This window comes from Cynara cardunculus, assembly GCF_001531365.2.
Source record: "Cynara cardunculus var. scolymus isolate 2C chromosome LG 13, CcrdV1, whole genome shotgun sequence".
Taxonomy (NCBI): Eukaryota; Viridiplantae; Streptophyta; class Magnoliopsida; order Asterales; family Asteraceae; genus Cynara; species Cynara cardunculus.
This window is the reverse complement of record NC_037540.1, coordinates 31,524,600-31,541,976: the sequence shown is the minus strand read 5'-3', so window position 1 is coordinate 31,541,976 and position 17,377 is coordinate 31,524,600. Positions and strand designations below refer to the sequence as shown.

Here is a 17,377-nt window from a genome sequence, read left to right as displayed (position 1 = left end):
AGTACAAAGTACAAAGTACATAATGAGAAGACAACAAAAAGTAGATTTCAACTCCATCAAAACAAGTCACCCAAAGGTCTTCTCCACATCCTTTCACCAGCTGCTAATGGTCCAAAACGAGAGCTTCTTCAGCTCAGACCTCCATCCAAGACACGGCTTAATCCATAAGCACCTCTTTCAAAAAGCCAAAATGCAGTCGGGCAATGCTGTTGGAATGCTGCAGCATTACAGTGCAGTGTAATGAGTCAAAAGATGTTATATACTCCAACTTGTTGTAAAAACAAATTCATCATCACAATTAGCTCCCAACATAACAAATGGAAAATAAGAAAGTAAAAATGACTCAAGGTTGGGATAAACTATGAAAAATCTACCTAATAAGCATAAGAAATAGGTACTTTAAGCATGTAATAAACCATGCTTATCACTAGCCTTGTTTCTAATCATTCTCTTCAATGGCCAATTTTCTAATTAATTAAGCATATTCAAAACACATGTTAGCAGTGAGACAAGTTTTTCCACTAATAATAAAATATTTTTTACACAAAACAAAGATTACCTCTCGTATAGTTACATCCAACGATATTGGAATGGATCATCGAGTATCGCTTCATACATCAAATGTATTACCAGGTGTTCCATTAAATCAAGAGCATCTGGGTGGGAAGACCATTTCCAACAACTTGCACATGGTTTCAATAATGTAAGTCTGCAATAGAACCAGGTCAACCAAGTGTAAATTTCTCGAGCATATGGCATGATAGAATGTCTGAAGCTCTGTATCTCGTCTCATATTAATGTCAGTATCATCCCTCTCAAGGAAATATGGAGCAATTGTTTGCATAAATACATCGCAGCCGTGACTTTTGAAACTATAAAAACTACCATCTTCTAAGTTTCACCCAATGTTTGACGTGTATCCGTTGGGAAATCTTAGCTTCTTCAACCATCGACACACTTTTTGTACTTGCATTTTGTTCAAAGTATATGTTGCTTGTGGTTTATACATTTTGGTGCTTGATTAGGGAATGTCCAAATCTGGTCAGTTGCTATAAATCGTTGCATCCCTTCTTGCCTCGAGATTTTATTCTCTTTTTGATGTGTCCATGAAGGTGTTAAAGACGTTGTCAAAAACATTCTTCTCAATATGCATCACGTCCAGGTTGTACTGAATTAATAAAAATTAGGTAGTATGGCAGCTCATAGAAGATACTACTCTTTACCTACTTATAGGTAATCCCGAAACGTGCATAGTTATTATTTAGTTTTCGGAATGGTCTCCCTTCATAAACCGTATCAAGGCTGCAAACCTGCTCCCAGATTTCATTACCGTTGAATTTCGACCAGTAGAATTCGATATTAAGCAGTAGTGCATGAAGGCCTTTTTGTCTTTTTGGTATTGGTGGTTCTAGGTAACCATCTTCAATGACAATTAAACCAACCCAATAGCATTGCATAGGCAGTGAAGTCACTAATAGTCCACAGAGTATGACCCTCATTGTGAAATTATTCTTACAAAATGCATCATATGCAACAACATCCTCGTCCAGTAACATATGAAACTCATCTGTTAACGACCTAAGAAACACATCCAAGTTTTGATCGGGGATATTTTGTCTAGGAATGACCACGAAAGCTTAACTTATGTGTTAGAACCCCACTTGTAAAAGTGTAAGTAAGAAGTCTCTTACTCTAGTCATTTAGGACTTGGTCGATTGAAGCAGTCTGGACCAAAAGCTCTTATGCAGAAGGTACTAACAGACAAAGCTCTTATTCAAAGAGCTAAGTGTCTTACATACAGAGTCGTGCTCAACCCAGAGGAAGATCAATTATTAAGCGTCAAAAAGCATAAGTACTTGATACAGCGCTACACTCCAGACATAGAGCCTCTGCAAAATACATGCAGAGCCTCTGAGTCTTCTACTCCCTTGGTTTGCGCACAAGTGGTTCAGACTTATCTCCAAGACTCTAATCAGAATCTACCATGTACACACAAGCCGTTCCACATTCCAAGGAACGTGAAGGCTGAGGACGCTGAACAAGAAGTCAGAGTTTGAAGCCTGGAATTTAGGAGATTATGTTTTACATAAATGTATAATAGGAGGTGTCCTCTTCTGGGAAAAAAAAACCTGAAGAATTGCCATCTTTGCATACGCTCCTATTATATAGAATTCTTGAGAGAATGCTAAGTTAGATCGAGAGATTGTTCTTATACTCTTTATCTAATAAAGCAACCGATTTATTGAACAAGCTTTCACTCTTATTGTTCTTGTTTAAATTTGTTAACCTAGATCATTTACACAGTACTTGTTTCCACTCAAACTCTCTTTAACTGTGTTTCTTGATACTTAAGAGGATTCCGGGTTCCTACAATATGAACCTTTCAAGTCCATCCAGGGAGGTAAGTTATATATTGCAATAAAGACAAGCCATATTGAATGCGGGTTCAATTTCGTGTTATTCGGATTGAAAACTGTCGGTGCATAACCAAGACCAACATTTTGGACCTCTGCCGCAAAGGAAGGATGTTTCGAGTCCACATGTTCCCAAACCTCACCATCACAATTAATTATGTCCTATGCTCGTAATGCCATGTCATCTCCTTATGAATTGTTTTTGACATATACAACCTTTGAAGTCCGGGGGTAACCGGAAAGTACATCAACACCAAGTTAGGGACCTTGCTTTTTCCACTTGTCTTGTAATGAAATTCCCCATACAGCCGATCGTGGGTCAGATCAGAGTCAGCCTTATAGGAAAGCATGCAATGGTTTTTACAAGCACGGGTACTCTTGGTGGAGAGAGATAGTGGATTCAACGATGTCTTCCTCTTATAGAAGCTCTCAACTAGTTTATCGTCGTTTGGTAGCATATTTTTGATCATGGGAAGAAGTTGATTATAGGAAGCCTCAAGTATATTGCATTCGTCCTTCCAATTTAGCAACCTCATGGCAACTTCCAATTTAGAATAATTCTGATACCCTGCCTACAAAGGCTCTTCAACAACTGCTAAGAAACTCTCCTTTTTATGGTCACCCCTCTCATATAACATTGTTTACATGAATGTATATGTGCAGTGGTGAGGAATAACTAGTGAAAACATGGACTGTAGGAGGGATATAAAACTAGCAAATGTAGATTCAAAAACAATAAGTTGGAAGATGAGGTTTTAGAAAAATAGCATGTCTTTCCTCTTATCTGATGATTATTTCTGCGTCTGCCTACTGTTTATCTAATAAGTAGGAATATGTCTAGATGATCAACCTATGGAAACTCCCATCGGTAATTAAGCTAAATAATGTCAAATAAATGCAACAGTTGGGTGATGTACAAGCAAACCATAAAATACTCGGTTACCAACAAGGGGATAATTATGTACAACATAAAAGCAAAATTCAAATTCACCAAAATCAACATGCTTAAACAGTCGCGATAGTCTGTAAATGTAAGAGTTGTCTCTTATTCTTAATCGTATAAAACAAGTTTTGCAATATCAAAAGTCACAAACAAATTTACACCATTGATTCTTGAATCATGTAAAAATGAAATCAGATGTGATAACAGAAGCAAAAGTAAAATGAAATTAGATGTGATAGCCTTGGAAAATCAAAAGAAACAAACAAATTGTACGTTGATTTTTGAATAAATTACCTATCTCCGGTGTTTGTTCAAAATCGCGGGTGAAGAGGATTTAAGTGTCGCGCGGCAAATCAATTTAGGGTTTTAAAGAGGGAAAAAAATTGATAATAAAATTTCTTAATTGTATTTAAAGAATACGAAATTTTTTATTAGTTTTTTTTTAACTTGAGATTTTCCATTGTCTAACATAAATAGTGGATAAATATTAAATATTTAGATTACTTTTTTTATAATTATTGGACATAATTAATTAATTAATTCTAAAAACATTATCTTATATTTTTAAAATCCATATTTGCATCTTATTATTGTATTGTATTACTTTAAAAGCTTTAGATTTAAAATATATACAATAACTGATAAATATGGTGGTTCTTAATGAACAGTACTGGGTTTTGACAAGCTATTATATCTATTAATGAAGTCTATTGGCCTTCATGGACTTCAATGACTCTTAATAAGCGTGTTGAGCTGTGAAGGGTTGTATTGGACTTGGTTGTTGTTAATGATCCTCGTCGGGGTTTAGTGGGTGGTAATGAACTGTATTGGACCTTAGTGGGCTTTAGTATATCTCAATGAGCTTGATCAGTCATTGATAGGCTTTAGTGGGTGGTAATAAACCGTATTGGACATTAATGAGTTTTAGTGGATATTAATCGACTTGATTAGACCTTGATAGGCTTCAGTTGATCTTAATAAACTTGATTGGGCCTTAATGAGTCGTATTGGACTCATAAGTTGTTAATGAAATGTATTGCGCTTACAAGGCTTTCAACGGCTATTTCTAAGCCTTGATGAGTCATATTGGACTTATTAGTTGTTAATGAACTGTATTTGACCTACATGGCTTTCAACGGCTATTTATGAATTATGTTGGGCCTTAATTGGCTATAATAGGTAATAACGAACTGCATTATGCCTTGATGTGTCGTAACGTAGTAACTGCTGTAAATGAATTGTATTGATTCTTCATAGGTTTTACTAATGAACTATATTGGGTTCTTAATGGGCTTAAGTGTCTCTTAAATAACTTGATTAGGTTTCCAATGGGTTTTGATGATTCTTATTGGAATCAATGACTCTTGATGAACTGTAATGGATTCCATAGGCTTTAATGGCACTTAATGAACTACGCTTTCATGGGTCATATTTGGTTTAATAGTTATTAATGAATTGTATTGGGCCACATGTCTTTTGGTGGCTAAATTGTACCTTGATTGCCTGTCATGGGTAGTAACGAACTGTATTGGGCCTTGATAGGTTGTAATGGAATTAATGTCGTTAATGAATTGTAGTGCGCCTATATGACTTTCAACGGCTATTATACTAGGCCTTCATTATTTGTCATTGGTAGTAATAAATCGTTCTGGGCCTTGATGGGTCGTAATGGACTCACCGGTTGTTAATAAATTGTATTGGACCTTAATGGGTTTTAATGGCTCTTAATGAACTATATTGGGCCTTTTATGGGCATAAGTGACTCTTATAGAACTTGATTAGGTTTATATAGAACTTTAATGGGTCGTATTGGACTCAATGACTCTTAATGAATTGAATGGATTTTATGGTATTCGGTGGCTCTTAAAGAACTTGATTGCTCCTTGATGGGTCGTATTAGAATTAATAGTTGTTAATGAACTATTGGGCGTACATGGCTTTTAGCGGCTATTAACAATTTGTACTGGGTTTTGATTCGCTGTCTTGGGTGGTACTAAACTATATTTGGCCTTGGTGGGTCGTAATGAACTCACTGTTGTTAATAAACTGATTAGACTTTAATGGGCATTAATGACTTTTAGTGAACTGTATTTAGCTTTTTATGGGCTTAAATGATTCTTAATGAACTTCATGATTCTCTCAGATTAGCTATGGATTTTATCAATATTTGTTCGATTTTTAAATGTAGAAATAACTATGTTCGTAAAAAAACCATGACAAATCAAACATATTTATCTCGAATTAGCTACAAATTTTATTAATGTTTGTTTTGAGGTTTTTTTAGTGTAAAATATAATTAGATCCATAGTAAAGCAGTAGCAAATCTAAATATAATTGTCTCAGATTAACTACAGATTTTATGAAGATTTTCTATATTATATTAGTTTTTTAATATCAAATATAATTAGAATTGTAGCAAAGTCGAGGCAAATGTAGTTTTTTTTAAATATTCAGCGATAGAGTAATAACAGATCTTTAAGTTTATCTTTAATTTATTTTAAGAAATAAGGGTTTTTGTTCTCCGTCGCTAATTCATAACAAATATGTACTTTTTGGATTAGCGACGGGTCATACATATTTCACAAAAAATGTGAATAAAAATTAAAAAAAAATTGGTTTTGTAGCGGATCTGTCGCAAATTAGCGACGAATCAGGCCATAACAAATTATTAGTCGTTGATACTCATTTTTCTAGTAGTGAAACAATCGTTGCTTCAAAGATCTACATCTATAATTTAAACCAACAAACATGACATTGAACAAATCCTTATAACACCGAAGGGTCTTTGCTCTAGCCATATCATAGTCTTTGACCTCGTAGGAGGTTAGGGGTTAAATTTTAAGGGGTGTGTGAGTTTATTTGTTACATTTACCGTATATAAATATTATATACTTAAGTAAGAATCAAACAAGATCTCATAAGCCATTCACTGTGGTCAAGGAAAATCTTAAATGTCATATATATGCCATGAAAAATTCTTAATCATCACACATGAATTAATATGAAAAAACCAATATTTAATCATCGATTATATATCTTTCCTTTCCTTCTAAGTACCGAATATAATATAGCTGCTCCACCAGATGAATACATAGATGGTGCTTGTTCTAGTTTCTTTGTATAGGACTCAAAGAGCTCATCTATCATTTCATCTTGGAGGTGGCCCTTGAAGATTCCCTCCACACCAACCCTTATACCCATACCCAGACGTCCGGCAGCATGCTTTGTCTCTGGCTCTGCAATGTGAGCCAATCCTTCCATTCTTTCGATCGTAAAACAGCCATTTCTGTCCACGATTTCCTCTAGTTCTTGAGGCGATGCGTAATATATGGGTATGTTGAGAGACTCTACGGTCTCCTCCGCAATCTTTCCCTTCAAAGCAAAGTAGATTTTTTTTTTGTGAATCGCTATTTTTGTTTTTGAAGTTATGGTTTTCCTCCTTATAATTATAATTTGTTGCTTTTTTAGTCCTCATGGTTTATCATTCCCTTCTTTAATTTTTAGTCTCTATTGTCATTGTGCTTGACAATTTAGTTATTCTAGAGTAAATTACGTTTTCTGTCCCTATGGTTTGTTACAAATATCGGATTTTGAAATTGTGATTCTTATGGCTTGCACTTCATTTCTATTTTTATCCCTAAAGTTAAACATTACTTTTAAATATGAGAGACTAAAATAGAAATAAATTATAAAGCACAAATCAATAAAATTTTAATCACGAGGACGAAAACTTAACGGAGATGAATTAAGGATGAAAATTGTTATTTCAAAATCAATAATTTTCTTGTTTATGAATGTGTCACTGATCTGTCGGAAAGGCGTAGGTAATATTTATTGACGAATGTTTCTGTCGGTAAAACCCAAGGCGATACGGTAGAGGTTATAGTAGTTTTTAAGAATGCTATGTGCTGAATGTCAAAGAGGTTAAAGCTTTCAAATAAATTAAAGAGGAAATGGAAGATGATGGTTTACCTGCTTCGCCATGGCCAATAAACAACAGCCCAACACCTCAAACAACACATTCCCAATGCACTCACAATGTGGAACCTCATTTGGCCGGCCGGGCATCAGAACCACCACCAACCCACCGCAAACCACCTCATCTGCTCGGGCTTTCAAGAACCCCTCCATATCTTTCATGTACTGTTGCCGAAAAGCCATGATCACCCCATCATCAGCACCACCGTAATGAACTCTCCCTTTGTTCCAAGCCCCAGAGCTCTTTTCCGTCACCTCTTTCGGCACTTTGGAAAGCCAATGGAGAGCGAAGGAAGAGTGGAAAACGTGAATAGATGCCCGAGGGAATAACCGACCATAAAACGAGCCTGGGACACCAGCTGCAAAGTATTGTTTGTTGGCGGGAAGGGTTTTGAAGAGGGTGTTGAAGTCGTTTGAGATGTGATCGTTGAAGAAGACTTGGAAGTCGGGTGGTGCTGAGATTGTTAAGGTTTCATACTTGATTTGCACAGAGTTGATTATGTTTTCGACAGCTATGAAAGTGTTAGGACCGATGGAACAACCCAGGTCAGCAATACGAATGGGGTGTCCACAGGCTAAGTTTTCGACAGCTAGCTTTTCAGCAACAGCCTCGCAGATAAATGACATAGCAACCTCTGAAAGAGACTTCTGTATAACACAAAAACATACCCATCTTGTGCTTTATAGATCATGAAATAATTCTTTTTATTGGGTTCATTTCTCTGTATATATAGAGGAAGGAAGGATCAACCGAAGTTAAATATTTTGTGAGAAGTTTCAATATCATGTATGATTATACTCCTTTAGTTGTGTTTAATATGATCAAATCACATGTAATTTTAAACTAATTTCACGTGTGAAATCACATAGTGATTATGCATGACAGGGCCAAGTCACCCTTGTTCCATAATCATATGTGATTTCAGTACAGAATCAAATAAGATTTGGTCGTTCTCTTATTTGATTAAATTCTCGTTTGATCCTCCTTAGGTAAGAATAAATGATTCACATATTTCTAAACCCGAAAAAAGTTTCCATTTAAAGATTATTTGAAACCATGTTCGATTACCTGCCTTTTTACATTTATTCACTTATCATATGCATGTGACATATGAAGACTTACATATGAACTCATGTTTCCTTTAATCAATGATTCATATATAAATCTTTTACTTTATACGGTATCAACCTTTCATATATATATGTATATATATAGAGAGAGAATAATATGGAGATATTATGGATTATATATATATATATATATATATATATATGATATGATATGAGTAAATAAGAGATGGGATATAGAGACCTGATAGGAGGAGTTGTTGGTGTAGCTACAAACACCATCTCCACCCTTCATTGGATAGGCTTCTGTTGATTTGCTGCTCTCCATTTTTTTCACTTGAAGATTTTAATTACAATGCAACTTAACCTTTATCTCTCAATTCCTTTTCATATTGTAAATTAAGAACGTGGGGAGATGAAACCAATGATTTTTAGTGTTTCCATCGCCCAACGCCTACCTCTTCCTCATTGATATCATCTCCATTAAACGTATCTACATCTATAGATCTTGTGTACAGTATGTGACTCACAATGACAATATAAAAACTTTTATGGATCGAAAAACTTAAATTTTATTAAATGAGCTTGGTCCTTTAAATAGGAGTAACAATCCTAATTATAAATCAAATAAGGAAACAATCCTAATCAAATAAAGAAAATATTCTCAAAGAAGATAAAGGTCAAGAAACATAAAAATAGGAGAAATAAAAGATAAGTAAGATAAAGGATAAGGAAAGGATAATAACAAAATCCTTTACTCCCCCTCAAGTTGGAGCATGTAAGTCTCGAATGCCCAACTTGTCAAGTAGCTTCCGTAATTGAYMTGCGYCCAATGCCTTAGTGAAGATGTCAGCCACTTGTACTTTCGTGTCAACAATGAGAGGTTTGATTTCTTGTGATTCAACACGCTCACGGACAAAGTAGCAGTCCATTTCAACGTGTTTGGTYCTTTCATGAAAAACAGGATTATTAGCAATATGCCGAGCCGYTTGATTGTCAYAGAAAAGAGGTGTAGCGCTAGTTTGAGGTGCCTGCAGAATTCCAAGTAACCAACGAACCCACAAAACTTCACTAACAGTTGTTGCCATAGCCCTATACTCGGCTTCAGCGGAAGATCTCGAGACAACTGTTTGTTTCTTTGTTTTCCAAGAGATGGGTGYTCCACCTAGRAGTAGCAAGTAACCTGAACGAKATCGCCGTGTAAAAGCACATCCAAGCCAATCTGAGTCACAATAGGCTATAAGATCAAGACCTCCTTCCTTTGGTATAAAAACTCCTTGACCCGGAGTGGTCTTTAGGTAACGTAGGATTCTGACTGCGGCATCCATGTGGCATTGTCGAGGATCAGATACAAACTGACTAAGCATGTTGACTAAATAAGCAATGTCTGGTATGGTAGCTTGGAGATAAAGCATTCTTCCAACAAGACGACGATATTGGCTAGCATCTACCCTGGGACTATCATGGCCTTGATCCAACTGTAAATTTTGTTCCATCGGAAACAAGCTCGGACGACATCCCATTAAACCACTGTCTTCAAGTATATCAAGTGTGTACTTGCGTTGACTAAGCACAATACCATCAGGTGTACGTGCCACTTCTATCCCCAAGAAATATTTCAACGGACCCAAATCCTTAATGCTAAACTTTTGATCGAGAAAGGACTTTACTTCTTGTATCTTTGAGGCACTGTTACCGACAATAATGACATCATCAACGTAAATTAAGGCAGCAACAAAAACATCATTATTGTTGAATATGAATAAAGAGGCATCAGCATGGGTTTGTCGAAATCCCAATCCAGTAAGTGCCAAAGTGAACTTTTGGTACCAGTTGCGAGATGCCTGACAAATGCCATAAAGAGATTTTCGCAATCTACAAACCCGTGTTTCTTCTTTTCTTAAAAAACCATCTGGAATTTTCATATAAAATTCTTCTTTGAGATCACCATGCAAGAAGGCATTATTCACATCGAGTTGATGTACAATCCAATCCTTCTTGGTTGCAACATCAAGAAGTGTTCTGACTGTTACCAATTTAGCAACAGGGGAAAAAGTGTCATGAAAATCGACCCCCTCCATTTGTGTGAATCCTTTTGCAACCAATCTCGCCTTATATCTTTCGATTTCACCATCTGGTTTGTATTTTATTTTATACACCCACTTGGAATCGATGGCTGGTTACCCTCAGGCAAGTTTTCAAGGGTCCAGGTACCATTGTTTTCGAGGGCTTTGATTTCATCTTTTATTGCCGTAACCCATTTTTCATCTTGCATAGCCTGCTTAAAATGTTTTGGCTCACTGTTGGAGCTAATTGCAGACAAGAAAGCCTTATGTTAATCAAAAAATTTGTCATAAGAAAGATAGTGGGTTAGGGAATGTATCGTCGAAGAAGCTTGATGGCTTGTGGGTCGTGTATGGTCTATCGAAGGTGCTAGCTTGACGACGAAATCTTCAAAACGTTTCGGTGGTGCTCTATTCCTTTTCTCTCTTTGAACTTGTGTAGTTGTTTCTGTGTCTTGGGTCACGGGGTCGTTCACAAGGTCTTCGAGTACAACTTGAGCATCTATGGTCAACTCCTCATTAGTTTCTTCAATACTCTCCCTTGCTTCTTCAACTTCAATGCCATCATCGATATTTTTTGAGGTRTGAAAGGCGTCATCAGTGGTTGCATCTTTAATTTCCCAATCATTTTCCCTTATTTCTGCACAATCTTCTTTTACTTTGTCTTTGGTCAACATAAAAGGGAACTCGTTTTCTACAAATTTTACATCCCTTGAGACAGTGATTTTGTGTGTATTAATGTCATATATACGATATCCTTTCTGTCCTTGAGGGTATCCGATGAAGATCCCAGGCCTCCCCCTCACTTCAAACTTATCTCCCTTCGTTTCTATGTTTCTAGCATATACCAAACAGCCAAAAATCCTCATGTGGTTATATGTTGGTTTTTGCTTAAAAAGAACCTCAAAAGGAGTTTTAAAGTTTATAACTTTGGAATGAAGCTTATTTATGATGTAAGTGGCTGTTAAGATGCAATCTCCCCAAAATTTGATGGGTAAGTTAGCCTCAAATCTTAAGGCTCTAGCTATCTCATGAAGGTGTCTGTGTTTTTGTTCAGCAACACCATTTTGTTGCGGGGTGTTTGGGCAAGAAGTCTCAAGAATGATACCTTTGGAAGCATAAAAATCACTTATGAAGCCCGAGGTGAATTCTCCTCCGTTGTCGCTCCGTATTCTTTTGACTTCTTTTCCAAATTGAGTCTTGATCATATTGCACAAGTTGATCAGATGATTGCTTGCTTCTGATTTGTGTTTAAGCAAAAACACCCAAACAGCTCTACTAAAATCATCAACCACAGTCAAAAAATAGCGTGCCCTTGTGAGCGAAGGAGTTCGATAATTTCCCCAGATATCACAATGAAGTAAATCAAAACATTCAATCGTTTTAATAGAACTTTTAGGAAAAGGAAGTCTGGTATGTTTTGCTTTTACACACGAATCGCAAACACTATTATTTGACCTAGGAACAAGATTTTCTAAAAACTCAAAATAACGTAACTTGGAGTCTGAAGTGTGACCAAGTCTTTTGTGCCAAACTTCAATATCTGGTGCAGCCATCATTGCCATTTTCTTTTCTGCCACCGAATCCATTCGATAGAGACCACCCTTGCACTTACCCATGCCAATCAAGTTCTTCTCGAGTAAGCCCTGTATAAGACAAAAATCAGGGTAAAAAGTTACTACACAGTTCAAATCTGTGGTTATTCGACTGACAGAGAGTAAGTTGCATTTAAAATCAGGGATGAATAACACATTCCCAATTCTAATTTCGTTTGGCAAATTGCAATTCCCTTTTCCTTTAATTGGAATGGAATCTCCGTTTGGTATGGTGACAGGTGTCTCATGATTGCAATCTACCTTTTTTTCAAGTAGATTCAGATCACAAGTCATGTGTTCCGTAGCACCTGTATCAACAATCCATGAATTTTTGCCAACATCCTTACCAGCCATGTTACCGACAGGTCCTACACCTTCTTTATTAGTGTTCTTAAAGTGTTTGAGTAGCTCCTGATATTGTTCGTTCGTCATGATGGGTACTTGTGTGGTTTCAGTGTTGGCAAACACAGCTTTGGGTCGACCTTTTTCTTTCTTTCCTTTTCCGGGCCACCAATCAGGATAGCCAATTCGCTTGAAGCAACCATCTTTATTATGTCCCATTCTACCACAGAAGGTACAATTTTCAACTTCATCATTGCCGTTGCGTCTTGCCTCCTTCATATCGCCTTTATTACGTTGTGTTGTTGAGTCATTGGTTCCTTCCCTTCTGTTCTGAGCAAAGCTTTGAAAGGCACCAGCCTCATGTATGGGTCTTCTTGTGGCCGCTATAGCTCTTTGTTGTTCATCTTCTGCGACTAGATGATAAGCAGTGCCAAGCGTAGGAGTTGGTTTCGAGGCAAGAATATGAGTCTTAATCGTTGCAAATTCATTATCAAGTCCCATCAAAAACTCGTAGAGCCTCTCCTTTTCTTTTTCTTCGTTCAGTCTTTTTCCAGCATCACATGTACACCTTTTGCAGGTGCAATAAGGTGTTGGTGACACAGTTTGTATTTCGTCCCACAGTCCTCGCATCTTGGTGTAATAGGCTGAAACAGATGYACCGTTTTGAGCCGTGGTGGTCAAGGTCTGTTTTAGTTCATATGCTCGAGGAGCACTTTCCTTGCCAAATCTTTCTTCAAGATCGGCCCATATCTCCGCAGCGGTGTTGGCGTGTTTGACGCTTGATCTGATATCCTTCTCCATGGCTGTAGTCAACCATCCCTTTATCATTGCATTACATATCATCCATAACATATATTGTGCCGATTCCTCTTCTGGCCTTTTAATTGAACCATTAACGAAACTGATTTTGTTTTTTGCAAACAAAAAATTCTTCATCTCTTGAACCCAATCTCCATAGTTGATGTCAGAGAGAACATCGTTTACCTGCATCTGCCTTGGATAATCACAGCAGAGAAGATAATATGGAGAATTGGGATCAATGGTGTTTCCATCGTTCTTCGGTGGCAGCGTCGTGTTATCTCCGGCCATGGTGTCGTTGATGTTTAAGATGGATTAATCAATCCTTGCTCTGATACCATAAAAACTTTTATGGATCGAAAAACTTAAATTTTATTAAATGAGCATGGTCCTTTAAAAAGGAGTAACAATCCTAATTACAAATCAAATAAGAAAACAATCCTAATCAAATAAAGAAAAAACTCTCAAAGAAGATAAAGGTCGAGAAACATAAAAATAGGAGAAATAAAAAGCAAGTAAGATAAAGGATAAGGAAAGGATAATAACAAAATCCTTTACAACATGCTGAAGGACGACCTGCTTAATGGAATGATAGTGAAAAAACGAATGGATGCTCAGATGAATGATATTGTGCCATTAAACATAATGCAACAAACAATGAAGAAGAAGCAGCAAACCATGAAAATAAAGGAAGAGAACATATTGCAGCAAACAAATGAAACCAGAGAAGAAAAAGAACATATTGCAGCAAAAACCGAATCATGAAATGCCAAACCCCAAATTAGATCGAGAACATCAAACCTGTTTGAATCGACCAACATTTTTGGGAAAATATATAAAACAGAGATATTTTTTGAGGAAAAGAAACGAACTAATCAAAATCATTATCATTATCATTATGGTTGAATTCCCTAATTCACTTTTACTCGTGAAGAAGTTGAAGGGCTTTTGACAATCTCTCCTTAAACTTAACCACATCAAGCATCACATTTTGTTTATCCATATAAATCGATTTAAAAGCAGCCCATCCGTTCCTTTGAATCGTAATTGGATCCAAGAACACTTGATGGTTATGTGGATATTGGTCTATCAATGTGCTCTCCCCTTCGCTTATCTTATACTCCAAATACTTCAATCCCATTGCCTTTGAAGGCTCTCCATAACAAGTCTTTGCTAACCACTCCATCTTCCCCAATGGAACCACCTGTATCACCACACCATCTTCAGGCAGAAACACCATGTTGGTTAGCCCTGCACCATGAACCCCCATCATCACATCACATGAGTTCACAAGTCTTGAAACCTCAGCCATATTCGCATTCATTTCCGTCACAATCACCTCGAATCCCAACTCTCCTGCTGCATCAACCACATCTTTTACGTTGGTAAAAGCTCGGGTCTTTTGTCTTGCAACTATTAGGAGCCGGGGTCTTTTGGTCGAGCTGTTGGTTAGTTTTATGGCAGTGGATCGCTCCAATGAGTATGAACTTCTTAAGAAGTGTATGAAATCCTGCATCCCATCGGTGTGTAGCTCTTTTCTATCTTCCTTTTTAAGACCTACGATCATACTCGGGAAGCAATGTATTTGGTTGTCATGATCAATATCAATGATCTCATACCTCGATAATTTGTCCAACAGTTGTTGGAATTTGGTGGTCCATTGAGAACGTTTGTTGGCCACGAGAAACCGCACTTCTCGATTGAATTCTCGAGAAGCTGTGTAGAGAGGAATGATGACATCTGCAAAGGCGTGAAAGTTATTCCCAGCGTACCCACCGACCGAGAAAACTATGGCTGGTACGGTGTGCACTTTGGTGCATTTGGGCATGGTTTCGGCTTTTTCTGGGATCACTTTTACTGTGAAATTGGTTATACTTTCCATTGCGTTCCCATCGTTTTTACGAGCATAAGGCTTTATGGTCCATGAAGCATTTCCGACTTGCGAAGAAAACATGAAAATGGTGGAGGAATTCCCTTCGATCCTTACGTCGCCTTTTATCTCGCAGGTATCTGATCTTGGTTCTGTTGTGTTGCATATGAGCTTCGTTTCCTTTATTTCAGCATCTATCAACAATCACGACAAATTTTCAAGTCAATTTGTTTTTTTTAGTGAACTCTAATTTTGGTTTTTTTAAGGTTTAGCGAAAATGTTTGAACTTTAATAAGTTTAAAAATAATACTTGTGGTTCTCATTTTTATTTGAAAATCGTCGTGCTCACTAGCTCTATTAATAATCTCATCAGAGCGAGGGACAATTTTGTCTTCTTACCTATTTTCTTAATTTTCTTTTGAAAAATTAAACGTATATATACACACTAGAGTAAATTTTAGAGTTACTTACAGATTTGGCCTTTGTGCTTTGCCGGACTTTACAAAAAATGGTCCTTTAACTTCATTTATTATATATTAGGATTCGTGGTATGTCGTTTGTAATGAGTTGGTCACTCACTTCAACGGCCATCCACTTCATCTGTTAGAATTAAAAGCAGTTTCATCATTTTACTATTTTTCACCTTTTTAACATTAAATTTTTTACTTTTTTGGATTTTTTGTTTTTGTCGTTTTCAAAAATATGGCAAACAAAGGCATGTGTGAACTCATAGCTCATATGTGAATCAGTTACTTAGTTCATATATGAATCACATGGATTCATATATGAATCGGTTAGTTAGTTTATATGTAAATCACACGGATTCATATGTGAGTTATAAGGGTTTACATATTAACATATAGTTTATATGTGAATCACACGGGTTCACATATGCACTTGTTTTGTCTCCTATTTGTAAAGATTATGAAACCACTCATCTATCTTTCGCATATCATACAGAATATTATCCGATGATTTACAGTCAAAGCCGCAAATCTTGACTAAATGTAAGGTTAGGATTACATCTCTACTTCTCAAATACTTACTAATTCTCAAATGAATCTATGGTAATATATATATATATATATATATATATATATAATTTAATTTAATTAATTAATATTTAATTTAATTAATTAATAATAAATAATAATATAATATATTTTTTTATTGTTTTAAAAGATAAATTATGATATAAGGAAAAAGACAAAAATACCCTTTTATTAACAGACAATTTTTAATATAGTTAGTGATCAAGGACCATTTTCATAGTAAAATGAGAATCACAACTCTAAAAGGATGATTTCTAAACGTACCAAACTCATAGAAATCCTTAGGCCATTGGAAATTATTTCATATTCATGTTTGGCAGCCTTTTTTTAAGCTTGTTAAAATTATTATCATATTCATGTTTATCAGAAATAAACTAACTTATAAGTTAGATTTATAAAAAAATAGATAAATTTTATCGGTTTTTTCAATCTTTCAATTCTAATTATGTCTCTTATATATTAATAGAATTGTTTAATTTCTTAACATCTTATTTATTTTTTTATCATTTACATTATCATCTAGTTTATCAATTGATTTTTTTTTTACCAAACAACTAGTTTATAAACTGTTAATTTTTCAGCTAATAGTATAAGCTAATTATCCAAGCATCTATAGCCATTCGAAGACTCGTCAACTTACTTAAATGCAGTTTGCTTGTTTTTTGGGTACCCATCACGTATTTGAGCCCATCGACCATTGTCATCCTCACATTCACTGCAAAAACCAGAAAAATTCAAATTAAAAATAATAATAATGTGTGTGCGCATGCACATGTGTGTATATATATAAACATAGTTAAATGAGAAGCATAAAAAGGCGGATAACCAGTAATAATCATGTGTTGTTAAACATACATGTGAAAATAGAGTGTTGTTTCACGTGCACATTAAAAATAATCACATTGTGAAACAATAATATATATATATATATATATATATATATATATAACACCAGTTAATAATCATAATTTATGGACTTTTTTATAGTTCTTATTTGATTATTCTCCTACAAACGTAATCAGTAGTGTAACAATGAATGGGTACAAACGCATTATTGAATACTAGAAACGTATTCGCGTAATGCAGCGAGATACATCGTGATTTTAATATTTCATTTTATTCTTTATCTCAGTCAATGTTATATTATATGGTTTTATGTGATTTATTTTTGAATAAAATATATGTTTGAAGATATCATAAAAATTTGACAAAAATATATCGATATTAGTATCAAATTAACTATTTGAAATTCCT

At 35.6% G+C, this 17,377-nt stretch overlaps 2 protein-coding genes across 2 annotated transcripts in view; both read right to left on the bottom strand.

Moving 5' to 3' along the window:
* LOC112524975 (probable S-adenosylmethionine-dependent methyltransferase At5g38780) overlaps window positions 1-8,731 on the bottom strand; it is a 13,322-nt gene extending 4,591 nt beyond the window's left edge. Inside the window, exons 1-3 of the mRNA XM_025134920.1 lie at window positions 8,648-8,731; window positions 7,330-7,983; window positions 6,415-6,729 (exon numbers count right to left, since the gene is read on the bottom strand). Of these exons, the coding sequence (XP_024990688.1) occupies window positions 6,415-6,729; window positions 7,330-7,983; window positions 8,648-8,731 (1,053 nt within the window). The remainder of the gene's footprint in view (window positions 1-6,414; window positions 6,730-7,329; window positions 7,984-8,647) is intronic.
* A 5,167-nt stretch (window positions 8,732-13,898) lies between these two features.
* The window catches only part of LOC112524974, a 6,033-nt gene continuing 2,554 nt past the window's right edge, over window positions 13,899-17,377 (bottom strand). Inside the window, exons 3-4 of the mRNA XM_025134918.1 lie at window positions 16,764-16,838; window positions 13,899-15,265 (exon numbers count right to left, since the gene is read on the bottom strand). Coding sequence (XP_024990686.1) covers window positions 14,124-15,265; window positions 16,764-16,838 — 1,217 coding nt within the window. The 3' untranslated portion in view covers window positions 13,899-14,123. The remainder of the gene's footprint in view (window positions 15,266-16,763; window positions 16,839-17,377) is intronic.